General features: G+C 36.0%; 1 protein-coding gene across 1 annotated transcript in view; it reads left to right on the forward strand.

Annotated features, from left to right (window-relative positions):
- LOC149789684 (uncharacterized) overlaps window positions 1-27162 on the forward strand; it is a 122885-nt gene that overhangs the window by 20952 nt on the left and 74771 nt on the right. The window contains exons 3-5 of the mRNA XM_089971700.1: window positions 20620-20712; window positions 21648-21718; window positions 23629-23782. Of these exons, the coding sequence (XP_089827826.1) occupies window positions 20646-20712; window positions 21648-21718; window positions 23629-23782 (292 nt within the window). The 5' untranslated portion in view covers window positions 20620-20645. The remainder of the gene's footprint in view (window positions 1-20619; window positions 20713-21647; window positions 21719-23628; window positions 23783-27162) is intronic.

Here is a 27162-nt window from a genome sequence, read left to right on the forward strand (position 1 = left end):
TTTTGTGAGTATAATCGATAACTAAGTCTTAAAGACCTTTGTCCTTTTGTGAGTGTAATCGATAACTGTCTTAAAGACCTTTGTCTTTTTGTGAGTGTAATCGATAACTGTCTTAAAGACCTTTGTCTTTTTGTGAGTATAATCGATAACTAAGTCTTAAAGACCTTTGTCTTTTTGTGAGTGTAATCGATAACTGTCTTAAAGACCTTTGTCTTTTTGTGAGTGTAATCGATAACTGTCTTAAAGACCTTTGTCTTGTTGTGAGTATAATCGATAACTAAGTCTTAAAGACCTTTGTCTTTTTGTGAGTGTAATCGATAACTGTCTTAAAGACCTTTGTCTTTTTGTGAGTATAATCGATAACTAAGTCTTAAAGACCTTTGTCTTTTTGTGAGTGTAATCGATAACTGTCTTAAAGACCTTTGTCTTTTTGTGAGTATAATCGATAACTAAGTCTTAAAGACCTTTGTCTTTTTGTGAGTGTAATCGATAACTAAGTCTTAAAGACCTTTGTCTTTTTGTGAGTGTAATCGATAACTGTCTTAAAGACCTTTGTCTTTTTGTGAGTGTAATCGATAACTAAGTCTTAAAGACCTTTGTCTTTTTGTGAGTGTAATCGATAACTAAGTCTTAAAGACCTTTGTCTTTTTGTGAGTATAATCGATAACTAAGTCTTAAAGACCTTTGTCTTTTTGTGAGTGTAATCGATAACTAAGTCTTAAAGACCTTTGTCTTTTTGTGAGTGTAATCGATAACTAAGTCTTAAAGACCTTTGTCTTTTTGTGAGTATAATCGATAACTAAGTCTTAAAGACCTTTGTCTTTTTGTGAGTGTAATCGATAACTAAGTCTTAAAGACCTTTGTCTTTTTGTGAGTGTAATCGATAACTAAGTCTTAAAGACCTTTGTCTTTTTGTGAGTATAATCGATAACTAAGTCTTAAAGACCTTTGTCTTTTTGTGAGTGTAATCGATAACTAAGTCTTAAAGACCTTTGTCTTTTTGTGAGTGTAATCGATAACTGTCTTAAAGACCTTTGTCTTTTTGTGAGTATAATCGATAACTAAGTCTTAAAGACCTTTGTCTTTTTGTCCGTAAAATCGATAACTAAGTCTTAAAGACCTTTGTCTTTTTGTCCGTAAAATCGATAACTAAGTCTTAAAGACCTTTGTCTTTTTGTGAGTATAATCGATAACTATGTCTTAAAGACCTTTGTCTTTTTGTCCGTAAAATCGATACCTAATCGTCCAGCGCTTTGTCTTCTTGTTACTATAATATTATTTACAAAGGTTTTAAATTTATATCTGTGAATAATATAAGGATAGGTATTGGTGCCCCATTTTTTATTTCGTTTGAAACAACACATTGTTAAGCAAGTTTGACTATAGACGTCGACACGTAGGAAACAATACAGTTGTGGTTTGAGTCAATTATATTGGGGGTACGGGGAGTTTTCTTCGGAGTCGGAGTAACGTTTAGCTCCATATGAAGGAGAGGACGCACCACTGTAGGTCATCAGATATGATCCAATGTTAGGATTCTAACCCATATTTTTCGGTCACATGTCATGCACGGTCACTGGTTTACCACCACGGCTCCTACTGGTAACCTGTATGACCCTATTCAGGTCATTTTGGTACACTGTACGCCTAAATTTATATTAGTTCCGTACAATCTGACTTGCGTTATTTCGGTTATACGGAGAGCAAGATGTGATATTTCGGTAAAGCGTGTGCCAGATTTATCTTTGTTTCGATTCAATATGTGTTGATCAGGCATAATGCGGATGATCGTGCTCCGTATTTCTCTTATTTCAATACACAGTGTGTCTGGTGTGTTTTATTGTGGCATATGGTGTGTCTCGTGTGGCTTCTCTATCAATTTATATTTGCTTTGCTTACAGATCTCCGACACCCCTCACACACACACACACAACACACAACACACACACACACACACACACATATCACGGACCGCTCCGGTGGCCTAGTGGTTAGAAGGCCAGCCTAAGAGGTTAGAGTTAGGATTAGATGAACTTTTGTCAGGATAATATGACTGGGTGGAATATTATGCTACATGTCTGCGGCATGATGCCTCAGTGCTAGACATAATCATAAACTGTAACACTGCAGACATCTTAGCGATGCTAAAAAGCTATGTTAAAATTCCAACAAACACACGCACACACACACACACACACACACACACACACACGCGCGCGCGCGCGGATTTGTTCAATTGAACAGGAGCTAGAGAACTCCTCAACCTTTAACGAATCGATTAATTATCAATGGAGACTTTGATACTGCTTTGGCTTCATACAAAAAACTGATGAACGTACACAGGTAATCTATCTTCCTGCAGGTAGCATGCCCTTTTGCTGCCATCATCGACCGTACCTACGCGGTTGATCACAAAACCTTTGCTTGACTAATGTACCTGATACTGTTAGTGATCACCGTCCCGTTTCTCTAACGCGTAAGCAGAAATGCACAGTCTATATGCAGTACTCAAGCTTCTAAAACATGTAGCTATAAACGAATTCTTCTCGGAACTGTCTCAAAATATTAACTCATTAACATTTTTTTAAACAGACGGGGATTATAATTAGCCTGGTTTGAACCTGTTTTCTTGCAATCCTAAATAAACATCATTTAACACAGTTAAAAACGGGACCCCAGGAGGCTGAGTGGTATAAAGCTAGCCTCTTTACCGGTCACTGCCATCTTACCAGGTCCAGCTCCAGACCCTGCCAGACTATATGGTGCTGTAGGCAAGGTTAGATTCTGGCGCACCCCCCCCCCCCCGAAAATACCAATTTCAAAATTTATAAACAATACAAAAAATTAAAAAATGCGCTCCTTGAAATCAGCGCCCTAGGCGGCTGCCTAGTTTGCCTATATGGTAGCGCCGGCCCTGCATCTTACCACTCTCCGCATGGGTCAGAGTCTTGGGCTCGTCTTAAAACAACAACAAATTAAAATAATTAAGCGGTTAAAAACAATCGCAGTTGTATAGCAGAAAAATCATCGAGGCACGACGCAAAGAAAACTACTATTAACGATGTAAAGAAATTACAAGTTAACGGTTTTTTTTTAAGGAAGCCATCGCTATAGTCTGTGATAACATATCCATCTGGAATCACACGAGAATTAACTGATGCGAAACCTGTACTTCTAAGTTCTTGTGAAATTATAGTTAAGTGACAACATTTTATGAACGAACAATTATGATATCGCAAACCAACTGAACTTCGTTGTTATTGACATTTCCCAAAGGTGTCGTTATGTCTAACAGACCGCTCCTGTAGCTTAGGGGTTAGAGCGTCCGCCTCGGATGCGGCAGTTCGTTAGTTCGATACCCGGCAGAGTCATGCCAAAAATTTACAAATATGGTACTAACAGTTGCTTAGCTTGGCTCTCAGCATCAAGATGTTAGTGTTACGACCGGTTGGCCTGGTGTCCGTATAATGTGTCTGGGTGTAACATCATGCTACATGCGGCATGATGCCCCAGTGCTAGACATCACTATAAACTGCCACACTGCATACATCGTAGCGATATGACTGAAAAATTGTTAAAACTACGTTAAAATCCAAATTACACACACACACACACACACACACACACACACACGTAGGTCTAACTTTCTAATAAATTTGCTGTCTTCGTGAATGCAAGGGTTACCGATCATGTCAGTTTCAAAATGTCTATAATTACATTGATTGTATCAATTTTACCATGGTAGATAATAAAAGAAATCAGCGGATGCCGGCTCTGTTAATCTGTGATTCACTCAAAGAAGCAATAACCGGTATTATCACATTCAGTAGATTTTCAGTGTCATTGAAATTTATAAAGTGAAAGCAATGACCAGGCCTGGTAACGACCCGTGTTTGCCTGTATTTTTAAACAAAGTTGAAAAATCGTAAGAAGGCGTAATTTCAGATATCTAAACAATTACCAACTCCTCTATAAATCACATGCATGATTACGACAAGGAACAACTCCTCTATAAATCAGATGCATGATTACGACAAGGAACAACTCCTCTATAAATCAGATGCATGATTACGACAAGGAACAACAACTCTATAAATCACAAGTATGTTTCCGACAAAGACCAAACTCTTCCATATATCTAAAGTATGTTCCGACAAAGAACAACTTCTTAACAAATGCAATACAGGTTTCCGTAAAGGACCAACTCCTCCATACATCACGTGTTAATGTCCGACAAGGACTAACTCCTCCATAAAATCGCGTGTATCTATCCGACAAGGATCAACTCTTCTATAAATCACGTGTAATTATCCAACAAGAATTAACTCCTCCATAAACCACCTGTACTTTTCCGACAAGAATCAACTCCTTCATAAATTACATGTATGTTTCCGACAAGAATCAACTCCTCGATAAAATGACATGTATGTTTCTGACAAGAATCAACTCCTCCATAAATTACATGTATGCTTCCGACAATGATCAACTCCTCCATAAATCACGTGTATGTTTCTGACAAGGATCAACTCCCCATAAATCACGTGTATGTTTCCGACAAGGATCAACTCCTCCATAAATCACGTGTATGTTTCCGACAAGGATCAACTCCTCCATAAATCACGTGTATGTTTCCGACAAGAATCAACTCCTCCATAAATGACATGTATGTTTCCGACAAGAATCAACTCCTCCATAAATGACATGTATGTTTCCGACAAGAATCAACTCCTCCATAAATGACATGTACGTTTCCGACAAGAATCAACTCCTCCATAAATGACATGTATGTTTCCGACAAGAATCAACTCCTCCATAAATGACATGTATGTTTCCGACAAAATTTGTTTATGTAAAGCTTCTCTGAGAAAACTTATCTATCAGTGTCTACTATCAACTTACTGGCACAATTTTCATTGATTGGACAAAGCATTAAATATAACTTACCATTCATGCTCATTAAAAAGCATTCGATATGACTGATCATTCATGGTCATTAAAAAGCATTCGATATGACTGACCATTCATGCTCATTAAAAAACATTCGATATGACTGATCATTCATGCTCATTAAAAAGCATTCGATATAACTGACCATTCATGCATATTAAAAAGCATTCGATATGACTGACCATTCATGCTTATTAAAAAGCATTCGATATGACTGACCATGCGTGCTAATTAAAAAGCATTCGATATGACTAACCATGCGTGCTCATTAAAAACTTTGATATGACTGACCATGCATACTCATTAAAAAGCATTCTGTACGTATGACTATGCGTACTCATTTAAAAGCATTCGATATGACTGACCATTCATGCTCATTAAAAAGCATTCGATATGACTGACCATGCATGCTCATTAAAAAGCATTCGATATGACTGACCATGCGTGCTCATTAAAAAGCATTGGATATGGCTGACCATGCGTGCTCATCAAAAAGCATTCGATATGACTGACCATTCATGCTCATTAAAAAGCATTCGATATGACTGACCATGCGTGCTAATTAAAAAGCATTCGATGTCACTGACCATGCGTGCTCATTAAAAAGCATTCGATATGACTGACCATGCGTGCTCATTAAAAAGCATTCGATATGACTGACCATGCGTGCTCATTAAAAAGCATTCGATATGACTGACCATGCGTGCTCATTAAAAAGCATTCGATATGACTGACCATGCGTGCTCATTAAAATCATTCGATATGACTGACCATGCGTGCTCATTAAAAAGCATTCGATATGACTGACCATGCGTGCTAATTAAAAAGCATTCGATAGGACTGACCATGCGTGCTCATTAAAAACGTCGATAGGACTGACCATGCGTGCTCATTAAAAACGTCGATAGGACTGACCATGCATACTCATTAAAAAGCATTCTATACTTATGACTATGCGTACTCATTTAAAAGCATTCGATATGACTGACCATTCACGCTCATTAAAAAGCATTTGATATGACTGACCATGCGTGCTCATTAAAAAGCATTGGATATGGCTGACCATGCGTACTCATTAAAAAGCATTCGTAATGTTTGACCATGCGTGCTCATTAAAAAGCATTCAATATGACTGATTATGAGTACTCATTTAGAAGCTTTCAATATGACTGACCATTCATACTCATTAAAAAGAATTCGATATGACTGACCATGCGCGCTCATTAAAAAGCATTCGATATGATGACCATTCATGCTCATTAAAAAGCATTCCATATGACTGACCATGCGTGCTAATTAAAAAGCATTCGATATGACTGACCATGCGTGCTCATTTGAAAGCATTCGATATGACTGACCATGCGTGCTCATTAAAAAGCATTCAATATGACTGACCATGTGTACTCATTTAAAAGCATTCAATATGACTGACCATTCATACTCATTAAAAAGCATTCGATATGACTGACCATTCATGCTCATTAAAAAGCATTCCATATGACTGACCATTCATGTTCATTAAGAAGCATTCGATATGACTGACCATGCGTGCTCATTAAAAAGCATTCGATATGACTGACCATGTGTGCTCATTAAAAAGCATTCGATATGACTGACCATTCATGCTCATTAAGAAGCATTCGATATGACTGACCATGCGTGCTCATTAAAAAGCATTCGATGTGACTGACCATGCGTGCTCATTAAAAAGCATTCGATATGATTGACCACGCGTGCTCATTAAAAAGCACTCGATATGACTGACCATTCTTGCTAATTAAAAAGCATTCGATATGACTGACCATGCGTGCTGATTAAAAAGCATTCGATATGACTGACCATTCATGCTAATTAAAAAGCATTCGATAGGACTGACCATTCATGCTCATTAAAATGCATTCGATATGACTGACCATGCGTGCTAATTAAAAAGCATTCGATAGGACTGACCATGCGTGCTCATTAAAAAACATTCGATATGACTGACGATGCGTACTCATTAAAATCATTCGATATGACTGACCATGCGTGCTCATTAAAAAGCATTCGATATGACTGACCATTCATGCTTGTTAAAAAGCATTCGATATGACTGACCATGCGTGCTAATTAAAAAGCATTCGATATGACTAACCATGCGTGCTCATTAAAAACTTTGATATGACTGACCATGCATACTCATTAAAAAGCATTCTGTACGTATGACTATGCGTACTCATTTAAAAGCATTCGATATGACTGACCATTCATGCTCATTAAAAAGCATTCGATATGACTGACCATGCATGCTCATTAAAAAGCATTCGATATGACTGACCATGCGTGCTAATTAAAAAGCATTGGATATGGCTGACCATGCGTGCTCATCAAAAAGCATTCGATATGACTGACCATTCATGCTCATTAAAAAGCATTCGATATGACTGACCATGCGTGCTAATTAAAAAGCATTCGATGTCACTGACCATGCGTGCTCATTAAAAAGCATTCGATATGACTGACCATGCGTGCTCATTAAAAAGCATTCGATATGACTGACCATGCGTGCTCATTAAAAAGCATTCGATATGACTGACCATGCGTGCTCATTAAAAAGCATTCGATATGACTGACCATGCGTGCTCATTAAAATCATTCGATATGACTGACCATGCGTGCTCATTAAAAAGCATTCGATATGACTGACCATGCGTGCTCATTAAAAATCATTCGATATGACTGACCATGCGTGCTCATTAAAAAGCATTCGATATGACTGACCATGCGTGCTAATTAAAAAGCATTCGATAGGACTGACCATGCGTGCTCATTAAAAACGTCGATAAGACTGAACATGCGTGCTCATTAAAAACGTCGATAGGACTGACCATGCATACTCATTAAAAAGCATTCTATACTTATGACTATGCGTACTCATTTAAAAGCATTCGATATGACTGACCATTCACGCTCATTAAAAAGCATTTGATATGACTGACCATGCGTGCTCATTAAAAAGCATTGGATATGGCTGACCATGCGTACTCATTAAAAAAAGCATTCGTAATGTTTGACCATGCGTGCTCATTAAAAAGCATTCGATACGACTGACCATGAGTGCTCATTAAAAAGCATTCAATATGACTGATTATGCGTACTCATTTAGAAGCATTCAATAAGACTGACCATTCATACTCATTAAAAAGAATTCGATATGACTGACCATGCGCGCTCATTAAAAAGCATTCGATATGATGACCATTCATGTTCATTAAAAAGCATTCCATATGACTGACCATGCGTGCTAATTAAAAAGCATTCGATATGACTGACCATGCGTGCTCATTTGAAAGCATTCGATATGACTGACCATGCGTGCTCATTAAAAAGCATTCAATATGACTGACCATGTGTACTCATTTAAAAGCATTCAATATGACTGACCATTCATACTCATTAAAAAGCATTCGATATGACTGACCATTCATGCTCATTAAAAAGCATTCCATATGACTGACCATTCATGTTCATTAAGAAGCATTCGATATGACTGACCATGCGTGCTCATTAAAAAGCATTCGATATGACTGACCATGTGTGTTCATTAAAAAGCATTCGATATGACTGACCATTCATGCTCATTAAGAAGCATTCGATATGACTGACCATGCGTCCTCATTAAAAAGCATTCGATGTGACTGACCATGCGTGCTTATTAAAAAGCATTCGATATGATTGACCATGCGTGCTCATTAAAAAGCACTCGATATGACTGACCATTCATGCTAATTAAAAAGCATTCGATATGACTGACCATGCGTGCTGATTAAAAAGCATTCGATATGACTGACCATTCATGCTAATTAAAAAGCATTCGATAGGACTGACCATTCATGCTCATTAAAATGCATTCGATATGACTGACCATGCGTGCTAATTAAAAAGCATTCGATAGGACTGACCATGCGTGCTCATTAAAAAACATTCGATATGACTGACGATGCGTACTCATTAAAATCATTCGATATGACTGACCATGCGTGCTCATTAAAAAGCATTCGATATGACTGACCATTCATGCTGATTAAAAAGCATTCGATATGACTGACCATGCGTGCTAATTAAAAAGTATTCGATATGACTAAAAATACGTGCTCATTAAAAACTTTGATATGACTGACCATGCATACTCATTAAAAAGCATTCTGTACGTATGACTATGCGTACTCATTTAAAAGCATTCGATATGACTGAACATTCATGCTGATTAAAAAGCATTCGATATGACTGACCATGCATGCTCATTAAAAAGCATTCGATATGACTGACCATGCGTGCTAATTAAAAAGCATTGGATATGGCTGACCATGCGTGCTCATCAAAAAGCATTCGATATGACTGACCATTCATGCTCATTAAAAAGCATTCGATATGACTGACCATGCGTGCTAATTAAAAAGCATTCGATGTCACTGACCATGCGTGCTCATTAAAAAGCATTCGATATGGCTGACCATGCGTGCTCATTAAAATCATTCGATATGACTGACCATGCATGCTCATTAAAAAGCATTCGAAATGACTGACCATGCGTGCTAATTAAAAAGCATTCGATAGGACTGACCATGCGTGCTCATTAAAAACGTCGATAGGATTTACCATGCGTGCTCATTAAAAACGTCGATAGGACTGACCATGCATACTCATTAAAAAGCATTCTATACTTATGACTATGCGTGCTGATTTAAAAGCATTCGATATGACTGACCATTCACGCTCATTAAAAAGCATTTGATATGACTGACCATGCGTGCTCATTAAAAAGCATTGGATATGGCTGACCATGCGTACTCATTAAAAGCATTCGTAATGTTTGACCATGCGTGCTCATTAAAAAGCATTCGATACGACTCACCATGAGTGCTCATTAAAAAGCATTCAATATGACTGACCATGCGTACTCATTTAGAAGCATTCAATATGACTGACCATTCATACTCATTAAAAAGCATTCGATATGACTGACCATGCGTGCTAATTAAAAAGCATTCGATATGACTGATCATGCGTGCTCATTTGAAAGCATTCGATATGACTGACCATGCGTGCTCATTAAAAAGCATTCGATACGACTGGCCATGAGTGCTCATTAAAAAGCATTCAATATGACTGACCATGCGTACTCATTTAAAAGCATTCAATATGACTGACCATTCATACTCATTAAAAAGCATTCGATATGACTGACCATTCATGCTCATTAAAAGCATTCGATATGACTGACCATTCATGCTAATTAAGAAGCATTCGATATGACTGACCATGCGTGCTCATTAAAAAGCATTCGATATGACTGACCATTCATACTCATTAAAAAGCATTCGATATGACTGACCATTCATGCTCATTAAGAAGCATTCGATATGACTGACCATGCGTGCTCATTAAAAAGCATTCGATGTGACTGACCATGCGTGCTCATTAAAAAGCATTCGATATGATTGACCATGCGTGCTCATTAAAAAGCATTCGATATGACTGACCATGCGTGCTGATTAAAAAGCATTCGATATGACCGACCATTCATGCTAATTAAAAAGCATTCGATAGGACTGACCATGCGTGCTCATTAAAAAACATTCGATATGACTGACCATGCGTACTCATTAAAAATCATTCGATATGACTGACCATGCGTGCTCATTAAAAAGCATTCGATATGACTGACCATTCATGCTGATTAAAAAGCATTCGATATGACTGACCATGCGCGCTAATTAAAAAGCATTCGATATGACTGACCATGAGTGCTAATTAAAAAGCATTCGATAGGACTGACCATGCGTGCTCATTAAAAACGTCGATAGGACTTACCATGCGTGCTATACTTATGACTATGCGTACTCATTTAAAAGCATTCGATATGACTGACCATTCACGCTCATTAAAAAGCATTTGATATGACTGACCATGCGTGCTCATTAAAAAGCATTGGATATGGCTGACCATGCGTACTCATTAAAAGCATTCGTAATGTTTGACCATGCGTGCTCATTAAAAAGCATTCGATACGACTGACCATGAGTGCTCATTAAAAAGCATTGAATATGACTGACCATGCGTACTCATTTAGAAGCATTCAATATCACTGACCATTCATACTCATTAAAAAGCATTCGATATGACTGACCATGCGCGCTCATTAAAAAGCATTCGATATGATGACCATTCATGTTCATTAAAAAGCATTCGATATGACTGACCATGCGTGCTAATTAAAAAGCATTCGATATGACTGACCATGCGTGCTCATTTGAAAGCATTCGATATGACTGACCATTCATGCTTATTAAAAAGCATTCGATATGACTGACCATGCATGCTCATTAAAAAGCATTCGATATGACTGACCATGCGTGCTAATTAAAAAGCATTCGATATGGCTGACCATGCGTGCTCATCAAAAAGCATTCGATATGACTGACCATTCATGCTCATTAAAAAGCATTCGAGATGACTGACCATGCGTGCTAATTAAAAAGCATTCGATGTCACTGACCATGCGTGCTCATTAAAAAGCATTCGATATGACTGACCATGCGTGCTCATTAAAATCATTCGATATGACTGACCATGCGTGCTCATTAAAAAGTATTCGATATGACTGACCATGCGTGCTAATTAAAAAGCATTCGATAGGACTGACCATGCGTGCTCATTAAAAACGTCGATAGGACTTACCATGCGTGCTCATTAAAAACGTCGATAGGACTGACCATGCATACTCATTAAAAAGCATTCTATACTTATGACTATGCGTGCTCATTTAAAAGCATTCGATATGACTGACCATTCACGCTCATTAAAAAGCATTTGATATGACTGACCATGCGTGCTCATTAAAAGGCATTGGATATGGCTGACCATTCGTGCTCATTAAAAAGCATTCGATACGACTGACCATGAGTGCTCATTAAAAAGCATTCAATATGACTGACCATGCGTACTCATTTAGAAGCATTCAATATGACTGACCATTCATACTCATTAAAAAGCATTCGATATGACTGACCATGCGCGCTCATTAAAAAGCATTCGATATGATGACCATTCATGCTCATTAAAAAGCATTCGATAAGACTGACCATGCGTGCTAATTAAAAAGCATTCGATATGACTGACCATGCGTGCTCATTTGAAAGCATTCGATATGACTGACCATGCGTGCTCATTAGAAAGCATTCGATACGACTGGCCATGAGTGCTCATTAAAAAGCATTCAATATGACTGACCATACGTACTCATTTAAAAGCATTCAATATGACTGACCATTCATGCTCATTAAAAAGCATTCGATATGACTGACCATTCATGCTCATTAAAAAGCATTCGATATGACTGACCATTCATGCTCATTAAGAAGCATTCGATATGACTGACCATGCGTGCTCATTAAAAAGCATTCGATATGACTGACCATGTGTGCTCATTAAAAAGCATTCGATATGACTGACCATTCATGCTCATTAAGAAGCATTCGATATGACTGACCATGCGTGCTCATTAAAAAGCATTCGATGTGACTGACCATGCGTGCTGATTAAAAAGCATTCGATATGATTGACCATGCGTGCTGATTAAAAAGCATTCGATATGACTGACCATTCATGCTAATTAAAAAGCCTTCGATAGGACTGACCATTCATGCTCATTAAAATGCATTCGATATGACTGACCATGTGTGCTAATTAAAAAGCATTCGATAGGAGTGACCATGCGTGCTCATTAAAAAACATTCGATATGACTGACCATGCGTACTCATTAAAAATCATTCGATATGACTGACCATGCGTGCTCATTAAAAAGCATTCGATATGACTGACCATTCATGCTGATTAAAAAGCATTCGATATGACTGACCATGCGCGCTAATTAAAAATCATTCTATATGACTGACCATGAGTGCTGATTAAAAAGCATTCGATATGACTGACCATTCATGCTGATTAAAAAGCATTCGATATGACTGACCATGCGCGCTAATTAAAAATCATTCGATATGACTGACCATTCATGCTAATTAAAAAGCATTCGATATGACTGACCATTCATGCTCATTAAAAAGCATTCAATATGACTGACCATGCGTGCTAATTAAAAAGCATTCGATAGGACTGACCATGCGTGCTCATTAAAAAACATTCGATATGACTGACCATGCGTGCTCATTAAAAAGCATTCGATATGACTGACCATTCATGCTGATTAAAAAGCATTCGATATGACTGACCATGCGTGCTCATTTAAAAGCATTCGACCTCAATGCCGACATACACCCAGGGTATAAACTTGTGCCTGGTAGCAAGTGCTCAGTCATGGTCAGGAAGACTTACTTTATTCTCAGCGTGCATTTGTAGTAGACTGCCAATCGACCAGACCAATTGGGACGCGACATTTATCGTCCTGGCGGGTAAAACAAACCTCATCAGGTCCAAGCATAGAAGAATGTTCTTCCAAATGTCTTATTGTAGCTGTGCAAAACTGGCCATCAATATGTTTAGTGTGATAATCATTTTGCGTTTTAAATAACTTTACTGGGGCAGTGGTTACATGATGCTTACCTTCTGACGATGAACTACACTTAGGAAGTAAACGAAGGTATGGTCCACTTCGATTTATATTGAAGCCAACTTTTTTAAATATTATGTTAATTGATCTATGGTTTGGATACTTCTGTAGACATTGAACTGTCTTATTCATGAGAAGCTGGACCATGCATTACATGTTATGTTAATTGATCTATGGTATGGATACTTCTGTAGACTTCGAACTGTCTTATTCATGAGAAGCTGGACCATGCGTTACATGTTCTGTTAATTGATCTATGGTTTGGATACTTCTGTAGACATTGAACTGTCTTATTCATGAGAAGCTGAACCATGCATTGCGATATCCAATATAGTTTGCAAAAGCAGTGGTTGTTCCTCTTCGATGTTTTGTTGACCAAATCTGGCCTTGATATTCAGTTTTGTGCGCATTTTAGGATTATCTTCCAATAAAGAATTCAGTTTTGATTTTGTCAAATCCCTTGCTTTCTGGGATCTTCTTAGATCATCAATCTTCTGATCATCGATCTTCTTAGATCATCGATCTTGTTTGATCATCGATCATCTTAGATCATCAATCTTCTTAGATCATCAATCTTCTTAGATCATCAATCTACTTAGATAATCAATCTTCTTAAATCATTGATCTTCTTATATCATCGATCTTCTTCGATCATCAATCTACTTAGATCATCAATCTTCTTAGATCATCGATCTTCTTAGATCATCAATCTTCATAGATCATCGATCTTCTTAGAGCATCGATCTTCTTAGATCACCAAACTTCTTAGATCATCAATCTTCTTAGATTATCAATCTTCCTCTTTTGTTTGTTTTCCAACTCAGATTTTCTTTATCTTTTAACTCTGATTTCTGCTCATTTGAAAGTAGTCCTTGTTTTTGCCGATTCTACAGACCAACAAGGTCAGAATTTAAGACAACAATTTGGGACTTCAACTGTAATTGAACAGTAACATTTCTCTGAGTAACCAAATGGCTTGTAGAAGGTAATATTTCAGAAGTAATGATATTCAAGACATCAGTCGGTTGTTCCTTGGACTCTAAATTATCCCAAATAGAACCTTTATTTGAAAAGGATGGTGCTTGTTTTGTGCAAAAGTTAAGAAGTGATCCTTTTCTTGTAACGGAGATCGACTTACGCTCTTGCAACATATGATTAACGTTTTCAGCCAACTCTCTGTCATTCTTGATACTATTCCATTTTATCTTGGCAAATCTTTTGGGGTTTGGAAGGATATGCTAGCACAGAAGCGTTAAATAAAGACTAATATAATTTATTTCTGTCCCTTGATATGGTCTGCCGAAAAGCCATGAACATGAAAACTAATATAACACTGGACACCTTACGTTGTATAGTTCCAACAGCGTACATATCTCTAGTGCCGCACGCTGGCTGAAACTTCCAAGTTTTTCTCTCACCTCATCCTGTCCTTTTTAGACTGCTTTACTTAAAAATGTCATCAAGCTCCAAATACTCTTTATACTCGCAGGACCGTTTATTATCTAGAACTTCAGTCCAAATACTCTTTATACTCGCAGGACCGTTTATTATCTAGCACTTCAGTCCAAATACTCCTTGTGCTAGTAGGACCGTTTGTTATCTAGCACTTCAGTCCAAATACTCTTTATACTCGCAGGACCGTTTATTATCTAGTACTTCAGTCCAAATACTCTTTATACTCGCAGGACCGTTTGCTATCTAGTACTTCAGTCCAAATACTCTTTATACTCGCAGGACCGTTTATTATCTAGCACTTCAGTCCAAATACTCTTATTGCTAGTAGGACCGTTTGTTATCTTGCACTTCAGACCAAATACTCTTTATACTAGTAGGACCGTTTGTTATCTTGCACTTCAGTCCAAATACTCGTTATACTAGTAGGACCGTTTATTATCTAGCACTTCAGTCCAAATACTCTTTATGCTCGCAGGATCGTTTGTTATCTAGTGCTTCAGTCCAAATACTCTTTATACTCGCAGGACTGTTTGCTATCTAGTACTTCAGTCCAAATACTCTTTATGCTAGTAGGACGGTTTGTTATCTAGCACTTCAGTCCAAATATTCTTTATACTCGCAGGACCGTTTATGATCTAGCACTTCAGTCCAAATACTCTTTATACTCGCAGGACCGTTTATTATCTAGCACTTCAGTCCAAATACTCTTTATACTCGCAGGACCATTTGTTATCTAGTACTTCAGTCCAAATATTCTTTATACTCGCAGGACCGTTTGCTATCTAGTACTTCAGTCCAAATACTCTTTATACTCGCAGGACCGTTTATTGTCTAGCACTTCAGTCCAAATACTCTTTGTACTAGTAGGACGGTTTGTTATCTAGTACTTCAGTCCAAATACTCGTTATACTAGTAGGACCGTTTATTATCTAGCACTTCAGTCCAAATACTCTTTATACTCGCAGGACCGTTTGTTATCTAGTACTTCAGTCCAAATACTCTTTATACTCGCAGGACCGTTTGCTATCTAGTACTTCAGTCCAAATATTCTTTATACTCGCAGGACCGTTTGCTATCTAGTACTTCAGTCCAAATATTCTTTATACTCGCAGGACCGTTTGCTATCTAGTACTTCAGTCCAAATACTCTTTATACTCGCAGGACCGTTTATTGTCTAGCACTTCAGTCCAAATACTCTTTGTACTAGTAGGACGGTTTGTTATCTAGTACTTCAGTCCAAATACTCGTTATACTAGTAGGACCGTTTATTATCTAGCACTTCAGTCCAAATACTCTTTATACTCGCAGGACCGTTTGTTATCTAGTACTTCAGTCCAAATACTCTTTATACTCGCAGGACCGTTTGCTATCTAGTACTTCAGTCCAAATATTCTTTATACTCGCAGGACCGTTTGCTATGTAGTACTTCAGTCCAAATACTATTTATACTCGCAGGACCGTTTATTATCTAGCACTTCAGTCCAAATACTCTTTGTACTAGTAGGACGGTTTGTTATCTAGTTCTTCAGTCCAAATACTCGTTATACTAGTAGGACCGTTTATTATCTAGCTCTTCAGTCCAAATACTCTTTATACTCGCAGGACCGTTTGCTGTCTAGTACTTCAGTCCAAATACTCTTTATACTCGCAGGACCGTTTGCTATCTAGTACTTCAGTCCAAATATTCTTTATACTCGCAGGACCGTTTGCTATGTAGTACTTCAGTCCAAATACTATTTATACTCGCAGGACCGTTTATTATCTAGCACTTCAGTCCAAATACTCTTTGTACTAGTAGGACGGTTTGTTATGTAGTTCTTCAGTCCAAATACTCGTTATACTAGTAGGACCGTTTATTATCTAGCACTTCAGTCCAAATACTCTTTATACTCGCAGGACCGTTTGCTATCTAGCGCTTCAGTCCAGATACTCTTTATACTCGCAGGACCGTTTATTATCTAGCACTTCAGTCCAAATACTCTTTGTACTAGTAGGACCGTTTAATATCTAGCACTTCAGTCCAAATACTCTTTATACTCGCAGGACCGTTTAATATCTAGCACTTCAGTCCAAATACTCTTTATACTCGCAGGACCGTTTAATATCTAGCACTTCATTCCAAATACTCTTTATACTCGCAGGACCGTTTGTTATCTAGTACTTCAGTCCAAATACTCTTTATACTCGCAGGACCGTTTATTATCTAGCACTTCAGTCCAAATACTCTTATTGCTAGTAGGACCGTTTGTTATCTTGCACTTCAGACCAAATACTCTTTATACTAGTAGGACCGTTTGTTATCTCGCACTTCAGTCCAGATACTCTTTATACTAGTTGGACCGTTTATTATCTAGTAATTCAGTGGTATCAACAAAACGTTTCAAATAAAAGGAACGAAAGAAAGAAGAAAAAAAAAACCAGCTAAAATTTGATATGCTTATTCCTTTCAATGTGCGGCGTCCAAGCGCCACAAGGGCCCAACCATGGCGCTACTCAACTAATTACATTTGTTTTGTTTTTTTTTCAGCATAAAAACATTAAATGATTAAACGTTCACTGCGGACCCAATACCCTCTTTCAACTTGCTAAACTCATGTGTCTTTGATCTCGTCTGACTGTTGTCAGGACGGTGATGAATTGTTAGCCTATTGTTTTACTTTTCTAAATTCTAAGTTTAATCACCTGTAGGCCTGCATTTTATTTAGTCTAAATTTTGTTTTTAAAGTGTACATTACACTATATTAAAAAGAATTACATAATAAAAAAGCAACGTTTAAAGACAGTCAAAGGTTATAACAGTTACCCAATATTTCATCTGAGATAACAATGTTAACGTTTAAAACCAGTCAAAGGTTATAACAGTTACCCAATATTTCATCTGAGATAACAATGTTAACGTTTAAAGACAGTCAAAGGTTATAACAGTTACCCAATATTTCATCTGAGATAACAATGTTAACGTTTAAAGACAGTCACAGGTTATAACAGTTACCCAATATTTCATCTGAGATAACAATGTTAACGTTTAAAACCAGTCAAAGGTTATAACAGTTACCCAATATTTCATCTGAGATAACAATGTTAACGTTTAAAACCAGTCAAAGGTTATAACAGTTACCCAATATTTCATCTGAGATAACAATGTTAACGTTTAAAACAAGTCAAAGGTTATAACAGTTACCCAATATTTCATCAGAGATAACAATGTTAACGTTTAAAACCAGTCAAAGGTTATAACAGTTACCCAATATTTCATCTGAGATAACAATGTTAACGTTTAAAGACAGTCAAAGGTTATAACAGTTACCCAATATTTCATCTGAGATAACAATGTTAACGTTTAAAACCAGTCAAAGGTTATAACAGTTACCCAATATTTCATCTGAGATAACAATGTTAACGTTTAAAACCAGTCAAAGGTTATAACAGTTACCCAATATTTCATCTGAGATAACAATGTTAACGTTTAAAACCAGTCAAAGGTTATAACAGTTACCCAATATTTCATCTGAGATAACAATGTTAACGTTTAAAACCAGTCAAAGGTTATAACAGTTACCCAATATTTCATCTGAGATAACAATGTTAACGTTTAAAACCAGTCAAAGGTTATAACAGTTACCCAATATTTCATCTGAGATAACAATGTTAACGTTTAAAACCAGTCAAAGGTTATAACAGTTACCCAATATTTCATCTGAGATAACAATGTTAACGTTTAAAACCAGTCAAAGGTTATAACAGTTACCCAATATTTCATCTGAGATAACAATGTTAACGTTTAAAACCAGTCACAGGTTATAACAGTTACCCAATATTTCATCTGAGATAACAATGTTAACGTTTAAAGACAGTCAAAGGTTATAACAGTTACCCAATATTTCATCTGAGACAACAATGTTAATAGAAGTCGTCCACGATGAAGCTGCTGTCAATTGCGGATAAAAATGGACTGAAGATGCAGATCACAAAATCTTTTTTTTTTTGTTTGTTCTGGCAATGTTTTTCAAAGAAGCGTTCCACACTCACATTTACTGTGACGTCACATTTCTTCAACCCTCTTCTTCCTCCTTGTCACACTCCGTCATAACATGTTGACCCCTCTTCCCCCCCCCCCCCCCCGTTTGACGTCATATGTGAACGAATATCTATTGATCACCGACGGAAGTACAGTAATTTCTATAACACCGCATTGACATTTGACATCGCGGTATAAAACTGAGGACGCAATGTTTAAAATTAATTTTCTTCGTAAATCAGTATTGCCAAATCGAATTTAGATGTGAACTAATTCAATTAAAACATATTGAATGAAACTTCAAGGATTTAATCTGTTCATTTATATTATGGGAGGTAACCCAACTTAACTTTGGCATCGTTGAGTTAGCTCCCTTATAGCTGTTCTATTAAAAAAACTACAGGAAGTGTATGTTTAGAATATATTATTATGTTGGATCCAGTCTCCTTGTGTAATGCGCACATAGCGTTCGGAACAATGAATGACGTTTGAGGAGATTGGAAAGTGTGTACGGTTTCTTAAAGTCTCGCTTGACAGTTGCTTTGATGAATTTTCATCGGATTAAGACAGATTACAAAAAAATGGATTAATTCATTAAGGATCCAAATTAAAAGTAACTAATGATTTTTGTGGATAGGATGCTCTTTTGCAATTAGTCAACACAATTCCCAACCCTTTATATTTCCATTCATTTTTAACAGTAATTAGCTATTCTCAATATTTTCAACTGATACTATGCAAACCTAGCCAGTTTCAAACCTAACTGAATATAAATGAAAACAAAATGCAGATTTATTTTCTGTGTGAATGTATGAAAACACAAGGCTTTCTGGCTAATATTCTTTAATTTACTAATGGTTGGTGGCTGGTGCCAAAATATAAAAAAAATGTCCAGTGGAACTGTTAGACTTTTAGAATAAACCTTCATCAACAAAAAGAGTGAAGACAATAGCATCAACATCGATCTCCCATAATGCCATGGCCACCAGTATGCGAGTAGTGGCAATCGGAAAATAATAAAAAGTCGCATATTTCACGGATGAATATATCTTCAATACATACATACATCCATACATTCATCCATTATTCCATACAAAAGATAAACACTGATACATACGTACGTAATCTACCATAGGCACGAGCATTCATCACTCGTGATACCAGGCGCTAAGGCCAAGGGAGATAACATTCACTGCCTGTAAAGGTATCTTAACTAAGGGAGATAACATTTCAAGGTTTATAAAAGGTATTTCAAACGAGGCTAATTGATACTGTAAACATGATTACAAGTACAGCAGTGTGAAACCGTGCTATATATTTGTTTCTAATAGTCATCGTCCCTAATGAAACATGCTATAATTATTCAGAAGGAACATTATTGATTTTTACTTGTAATCAATCTATCCATCTGAACGTATTTCTGTATATTCAGCCAAAGATAATCTTAATATAAATTGAAATGAACCAGACGTTTAACGAGGTTCTCAATGATAGCCTGGTACCCTGACCTTGGTTCCACGCATTACTTGCTATAGTGAACTGAGTACAATCAGGGTCAGGGTATCAGACTCTTTCTTAACTCTATTTCAGGTTTTAAGTCTAGACAGCCACCCAGGATGCTTTCCGGGTTTTCAGCTCTACATTTTCTGCTACTTGTCTTCCTTACACTTTTACACGTTAGAGGTGAGTTTGAAGCAATAACAGAAGAAACCTTTAATTAGATAGAACCTAGAGTAAGGTTTTCTATGCAATTAACTTTTGCTTGTTTTCTGATATTACTGGACATGGCAGGGAATAACTGTACAGCGGAAAGGTATGTGGTGTACTACTGTCCGCTCATGAGAAATTCTGGAATTTGGACGGTTAGGAAGTAAATACATGTACCTGAATTACATGGACGGACCTTTGTGTCTAGCTGGTACATATTAACCATCTCTCGTTGATATATTCCCCCCTAAATTCACCGTTTATTAGCATTTCCTCTCAGGATCAAACACCTGTAAGTTATTCGACTGTGAATCGTTAATGTACACTAGTAGTGGATGCAAGTACACGATCTAAACCCGAATGTTGCTCATAAAGTTGCTCTCAGCCTTGCCTGGCAAAGTCGGATAATAATAAAATGTGACAATGTTAGCACAAACTAAACTCCCAACGTGTTACAAAACATTGTAATATTTCACTGTATGATTATTTTAAAATTATTTATTTGAGAAACATTCTACTTAAAAATCGTAGACCAAAATGAAGTAAATAGGAAAATATGGAAATTTCTAATGAACGTTTATGTTCTTACTTTTTTTATATTAAATATATCGATTCAGACACCGATTTGCGAAAACAAAAATTGTTTACTTTCACATTATCTGCATTTGTCGTATTAAACATTCTCACCCTTTGTACTTGCAAATTATCTGAACTGAAATAAAGCTCTGAAAATTGGGGTCATTTTCATTATAAATTATAAAATAAAATTCCTTCTAAATTACGGAACACTAGTAAAGGGTTGTATTCAGTCGATAGCTGTCGAATACATCCTATTTTCGAATCATCTAATATAAACCTTTGTTTTGTTTGTGCCAGGAATGATTTAATAATAGAATTATGGATATTTACAGATGCAGTAGCCATATGCCCGGATGGATATTTTCTCTTCAGAAATGGAGCGTATACCGATAAGTGTATTAAGGTAGAATCCGCTTAGACAGAATATATTTTTTCTGATGGAGGTTGTAACAAATTGCATATTGTTTACGTATTGACCTGTTTTATGTTGCTAACACACACACACACACACACACACACACACACATATATATATATATATATATATATATATATATATATATATATATATATATATATATATATATATATAGAGAGAGAGAGAGAGAGAGAGAGAGAGAGAGAGAGAGAGTATATTATGTAACAACAAGCAGATAGGTTACGTTGTAGTTGTTGTTGTTGTGGGGTTTAACGCCATTTTTCAGCACGATAGGCTATACATGGCGGCCAGTATTAATGGTGGAGGAAGAGTTACGTTGTATAGATATTACATACTTCTGACAGAATGACAGGTGTAAGGTAAACTTGTTTGCATTTGCAACATACTCATTGGATAAAATGTTAGCACACCTTTATGACACTTTCATGTATTGAGGACGGAAGGTTTTACATTTTGAAGCTGCTTAAATTATGCATGCTCTCCACATTAGTTGATCAAAATCGCTGCTGCCATGTTATCGAAAAATCAGCTAGAATTTGTCTACTAAAATCTGTCTTTAAAATAGAGTAACTAATTTTACCAGTGACATGATATTCAGAATTTAAAACTAAAAAGAAGTTATCAGCTCGCTTTTATACAATTTACCTTTGAAATCCAGAAAATGGAAAAGAGCAAACGGAGCTAACAGTTTTATATTAGATGTACATTTTAAGTAAGACAAAGCTGTACATTCTATCACGCATATTGCACCCATAAATGATACACACAAAGTTCTTCTAACAACACCTAAAGATAACTTGGTTCTATCTTAAATAGGCAGACTAACGCATCAGGAAAACATTGGAAACTCCTTTTTCCTTAAAAATGAAATCATATACAGTGTGCAAAACTGTGGAGCTGAATAACGGACATTTACTATACTTCAGCTTTTAACTAGGCTATTCCATTTCCGGTGCATAGCGACAACAAACACACGTACGGTAACGTTCAAAACAACGTTTGTAAAATCGTCGAAGTAGAGATAAGTGAATGTAAAAAGAGATGCAGTATGGATTATCAGCATGTTCCTATGCGACGGGAACGGTTAAAACCTGAACGCAATTTCATCAATTTTGTTATTACATTTGAATGGTACAGATATTAGATCTGCTTGAAAACAGTTATCGATTGTATTTGTCTTCTTTCACTGTAAAATCGTATATGCAGTGGCTATGCTTGATGAAAATGATCCATTACATTTGTCTTCTTTCGCAATAAAATTTAATTACACCTGTTCCATGCAGAGAACAATAAATACCTTTATTTGATTTTATTGGTGGAAAAAAACTAACTCCAATGTGTATACTGAAAACAATAATTAAAACATCTGTTTAAATCATTTAATTTTTTGACTAAAGCGTAAAAGTGTATATTCCGTTAATCTTAATCCTTTACCCCAGTCCACTGTACTATCAGCTCAGCTGGAGCAGTCACTAATGCGGTGAGATTATCTCAATTATGTTGAGAGTAAATCTAACGGAACCTTAATGCGGTGAGATTATCTCATTTATATTGTTACTGAATCCAATCTATAACACAAAATTCAAAACGTCTCTTCTACAAGACTTTGTTCTATTAATTCCTTCTCTTAGAATCAGTTTGTGTTTCTAATTTTGTTCCTCGTGACAATACAATAAATATCGTCTCAAACTTAAATTTTGAAACCGATCTTTTTTTTATAGCGGATTTAAGTGAAAAGATGTTAATGAAGAATTATGTCTCTTCATCTATAATTTTAAAATAATGTGGACATTCACCTAGCTCTTTAATCTTATCATGCACCGTATCGTCTCTATTGAGTACCGTTATAGTTGAATATGTATATGTATATGCAGGTTTCGTCTGAGCCGAAAACATGGGCGGAAGCAGACCTGATATGCAATTCAGATCTGGGTCACCTGATCGACATGGACAGTTCACGTTCCCTAAGTTTCGTCAACACCACTGCAGAACTAACGGTTTATTTCAGCAACTTTACGTTTGAAAAGGGTTAGTCTAATATACGTTACGTTCTAATCTATTTAAAAGAGTTATTTTAATATAAATTATATTCTATTCAACCTTAAAGAGAGACCGCTCCCGTGGACAAGTGGTTAGAGCTTCTGCCAGGGAAGGGTTCGAAACCCGGTCGAGCCTTACCAAAGACTTGCAAAAATGGTATTAACAGTTGCCTTGCTAGGCGCTCAGCATTAAAATGTTAGTGTTCGGACTGGTGTCAGGACAATCTGACCGGGTGCCCCAGTGCTTGACATCACTTTAAGCTGCCACACTGCAGACATCGTAGCGATATGAATCAACAATTCTTAAAACTACGTTAAAATCACACACGCACACACACACACACGCACACACACGCACACACACACACACACACACACGCACACACACGCACACACACACACACACACACTAAAATGATTAGTCTAATATAAGTTACATTCTAATGCAAATACTGTTACTATACCAACAGTAGTTACATTCTAATGCAAATAGTGTTACTATACCAACAGTAGTTACATTCTAATGCAAATAGTGTTACTATACCAACAGTAGTTACATTCTAATGCAAATAGTGTTACTATACCAACAGTAGTTACATTCTAATGCAAGTAGTGTTACTATACCAATAGTAGCTACATTCTAATGCAAGTAGTGTTACTATGCCAATAGTAGCTACATTCTAATGCAAGTAGTGTTACTATACCAATAGTAGCTACATTCTAATGCAAATACTGTTACTATACCAACAGTAGTTACATTCTAATGCAAATAGTGTTACTATACCAACAGTAGTTACATTCTAATGCAAATAGTGTTACTATACCAATAGTAGTTACATTCTAATGCAAGTAGTGTTACTATACCAATAGTAGTTACATTCTAATGCAAATACTGTTACTATACCAACAGTAGTTACATTCTAATGCAAATAGTGTTACTATACCAATAGTAGTTACATTCTAATGCAAGTAGTGTTACTATACCAATAGTAGTTACATTCTAATGCAAATACTGTTACTATACCAATAGTAGTTACATTCTAATGCAAGTAGTGTTACTATACCAATAGTAGCTACATTCTAATGCAAGTAGTGTTACTATGCCAATAGTAGCTACATTCTAATGCAAATAGTGTTACTATACCAATAGTAGTTACATTCTAATGCAAATAGTGTTACTATACTATACCAATAGTAGTTACATTCTAATGCAAGTAGTGTTACTATACCAATAGTAGTTACATTCTAATGCAAGTAGTGTTACTATACCAATAGTAGTTACATTCTAATGCAAGTAGTGTTACTATGCCAATAGTAGCTACATTCTAATGCAAATAGTGTTACTATACCAATAGTAGTTACATTCTAATGCAAATAGTGTTACTATACTATACCAATAGTAGTTACATTCTAATGCAAGTAGTGTTACTATACCAATAGTAGCTACATTCTAATGCAAGTAGTGTTACTATGCCAATAGTAGCTACATTCTAATGCAAATAGTGTTACTATACCAATAGTAGTTACATTCTAATGCAAATAGTGTTACTATACCAATAGTAGCTACATTCTAATGCAAATAGTGTTACTATACCAATAGTAGCTACATTCTAATGCAAATAGTGTTACTATACCAATAGTAGTTACATTCTAATGCAAATAGTGTTACTATACCAATAGTAGCTACATTCTAATGCAAATAGTGTTACTATGCCAATAGTAGCTACATTCTAATGCAAATAGTGTTACTATACCAATAGTAGCTACATTCCAATGCAAATAGTGTTACTATACCAATAGTAGTTACATTCTAATGCAAGTAGTGTTACTATACCAATAGTAGTTACATTCCAATGCAAATAGTGTTACTATACCAATAGTAGTTACATTCCAATGCAAGTAGTGTTACTATACCAATAGTAGTTACATTCTAATGCAAGTAGTGTTACTATGCCAATAGTAGCTACATTCCAATGCAAATAGTGTTACTATACCAATAGTAGTTACATTCTAATGCAAGTAGTGTTACTATACCAATAGTAGTTACATTCTAATGCAAGTAGTGTTACTATGCCAATAGTAGCTACATTCTAATGCAAATAGTGTTACTATACCAATAGTAGCTACATTCTAATGCAAATAGTGTTACTATACCAATATTAGTTACATTCCAATGCAAGTAGTGTTACTATACCAATAGTAGTTACATTCTAATGCAAGTAGTGTTACTATACCAATAGTAGTTACATTCTAATGCAAATAGTGTTACTATACCAATAGTAGCTACATTCCAATGCAAATAGTGTTACTATACCAATAGTAGTTACATTCTAATGCAAGTAGTGTTACTATACCAATAGTAGTTACATTCCAATGCAAATAGTGTTACTATACCAATAGTAGTTACATTCTAATGCAAGTAGTGTTACTATACCAATAGTAGCTACATTCTAATGCAAGTAGTGTTACTATACCAATAGTAGTTACATTCCAATGCAAGTAGTGTTACTATACCAATAGTAGTTACATTCTAATGCAAATAGTGTTACTATACCAATAGTAGCTACATTCCAATGCAAATAGTGTTACTATACCAATAGTAGTTACATTCCAATGCAAATAGTGTTACTATACCAATAGTAGTTACATTCTAATGCAAATAGTGTTACTATACCAATAGTAGTTACATTCTAATGCAAATAGTGTTACTATACCAATAGTAGTTACATTCTAATGCAAATAGTGTTACTATACCAATAGTAGCTACATTCTAATGCAAATAGTGTTACTATACCAATAGTAGCTACATTCTAATGCAAATAGTGTTACTATACCAATAGTAGTTACATTCTAATGCAAATAGTGTTACTATACCAATAGTAGTTACATTCTAATGCAAATAGTGTTACTATACCAATAGTAGCTACATTCCAATGCAAATAGTGTTACTATACCAATAGTAGTTACATTCTAATGCAAGTAGTGTTACTATGCCAATAGTAGCTACATTCCAATGCAAATAGTGTTACTATACCAATAGTAGTTACATTCTAATGCAAATAGTGTTACTATACCAATAGTAGCTACATTCCAATGCAAATAGTGTTACTATACCAATAGTAGTTACATTCTAATGCAAATAGTGTTACTATACCAATAGTAGTGTTACTATGCCAATAGTAGCTACATTCTAATGCAAATAGTGTTACTATACCAATAGTAGTTACATTCTAATGCAAATAGTGTTACTATACTATACCAATAGTAGCTACATTCTAATGCAAGTAGTGTTACTATACCAATAGTAGTTACATTCTAATGCAAGTAGTGTTACTATACCAATAGTAGTTACATTCTAATGCAAATAGT

The sequence above is a fragment of the Sinohyriopsis cumingii genome, chromosome 10 (assembly GCF_028554795.1).
Source record: "Sinohyriopsis cumingii isolate HCF-2022 chromosome 10, ASM2855479v2, whole genome shotgun sequence".
Lineage (NCBI taxonomy): Eukaryota > Metazoa > Mollusca > Bivalvia > Unionida > Unionidae > Sinohyriopsis > Sinohyriopsis cumingii.